Source organism: Perkinsus marinus (assembly GCF_000006405.1).
Source record: "Perkinsus marinus ATCC 50983 genomic scaffold scf_1104296933050, whole genome shotgun sequence".
Classification (NCBI taxonomy): Eukaryota; Perkinsozoa; order Perkinsida; family Perkinsidae; genus Perkinsus; species Perkinsus marinus.
In genome coordinates, this window is record NW_003215283.1 from 13,539 (window position 1) to 15,267 (window position 1,729).

A 1,729-nucleotide genomic window follows, 5' to 3' on the forward strand; every position below is an offset into this window, starting at 1 on the left:
TTTCCTATACAGTGTTGGAGTAGGAATACATGTAATCGCTTTCCTCAGCTAAGCTCTGAAGAGTTTCCTCACTAACTATAGGAGCTCATATACGAACTAGCTAAGAAGTGTGAAAACATAATGAACTAGAAAATTTCCCAAAATTTTCTCAAAATTTTCTTATTGTCACCAACAAATGTAAGTGACCATATGAATTCTATCCCAGTCTTATACCGTACGGCGAAATATTCACATCGTCAACTACATGTGTTGAGGTGACAATATAAAAAATTTCGGGAAATTCTGGTCGGTCTTTCAAAATTTGTGGGTAAACTCATATAATGTAGCTCTGGAAAACTCCACAACTCAGCAGCTGCGGAAAGCAAAAATATATTCCTCCAACACTCCTATGAAAATTTTGGGAAAATTCCTATTGGTTTCTGTACACTTCTACCCAAATTCATATACAAACTCCTTTTATTAGTGAGGAAACCAAACATATATTCCTACTCCAACACTCATGTGAGAATTTTCCGAAAATTCCTATTGATTTCTGTACACTTCTACCCGAACTCATATACGAACTTCTATAATTAGTGAGGAAATCAAACATATATACTAATTTCAGGTGAGTAATTACTATAATAGTTATATACTATAATATATAGTTATATATTTAATTAGTGAGGAAATCAAATATAAATTCCCCCAAAACAAAGAAGTATATCCATCCTATAAGTGCTCCCCTCCCCCTACTACCAGCGAGTATTATCAACGTGAGCGCCAGCAAACTACAGAACAATAGGAAAACACAGCGAGTGTAGTCGTTTATACGATGCTGCAAATTACGCCGTACCGCACGTCGGTGAGATCGTCTACGACGCGCTGAGAGAAAACACACCAGTGTTAGCCACTAATATATACATGCATTATACGATATTGGAGTTTCACAACAACCCGTTTTACGTGAAGTGGCGGCGTAAAACTCCGTGAAAAACTCGGCAATATTCGCGGCGATATGCAGTAGTCGTGAAATGAGTTTTCCATATCACTACGGTGAAACTCCATTGATATATAAATACAAAGTGGTGTTAAAAAGAGAACCCATCATTAGTAATTTCCCGACGAGTGACAGCTCTGAAGCAGCAGCAGCAGAACCACTTGAAAGATCTCACCGAGCTCTCTGCAATGGTATACGAACGGTAGTATAATCAACAACATTTATATTGATATTAGTGGAGTTTCACAACCCGTTTTGCACGTAATACTCGGTGAAAAACTCGGCGATATTCGCGGCCTGTAGTAGTCGTGAAATATGTTTTTCACATCACTAGGGTGGTGAAACTCCATTGTACATGTGGCATTGGATAGATCTCTCATGAGTTTTAATAAGACCAAGCACAGGATCGATTTTAGATTCTGAGCGCATTCTCGAAACTGACTTCTTCATTGTAATCTAATTCACTTCACATCGCGTTTTACACAGAGTATTACAAACCGGTGAAACTCCAGCGTAATAATACTACCACTAGTTTGTGTATCACGATGATCACCGCGACCAGCTTCCAAGTCCTCTTGCAAGGACATCCCCCCAGGAGGTCCACTCGTTGTGGGCACTCCTACTGATGATGATAATGAATCTCCACATACAGTACCATCCATCTCATTCACGGTAGTTGACGTTGACATGGTATGACCAACTGCTAATAAAAATACTACATATTTCCTAAAATACATAAAAAATATACAT

General features: G+C 38.5%; 1 protein-coding gene across 1 annotated transcript in view; it reads right to left on the minus strand.

Annotated features, from left to right (window-relative positions):
- The window catches only part of Pmar_PMAR020842 (zinc finger protein DHHC domain containing protein, putative), a gene marked incomplete at both ends in the record, with an annotated part of 9,415 nt that overhangs the window by 6,413 nt on the left and 1,273 nt on the right, over positions 1-1,729 (minus strand). The window contains 2 exons of the mRNA XM_002785341.1: positions 739-864; positions 1,506-1,598. Of these exons, the coding sequence (XP_002785387.1) occupies positions 739-864; positions 1,506-1,598 (219 nt within the window). The remainder of the gene's footprint in view (positions 1-738; positions 865-1,505; positions 1,599-1,729) is intronic.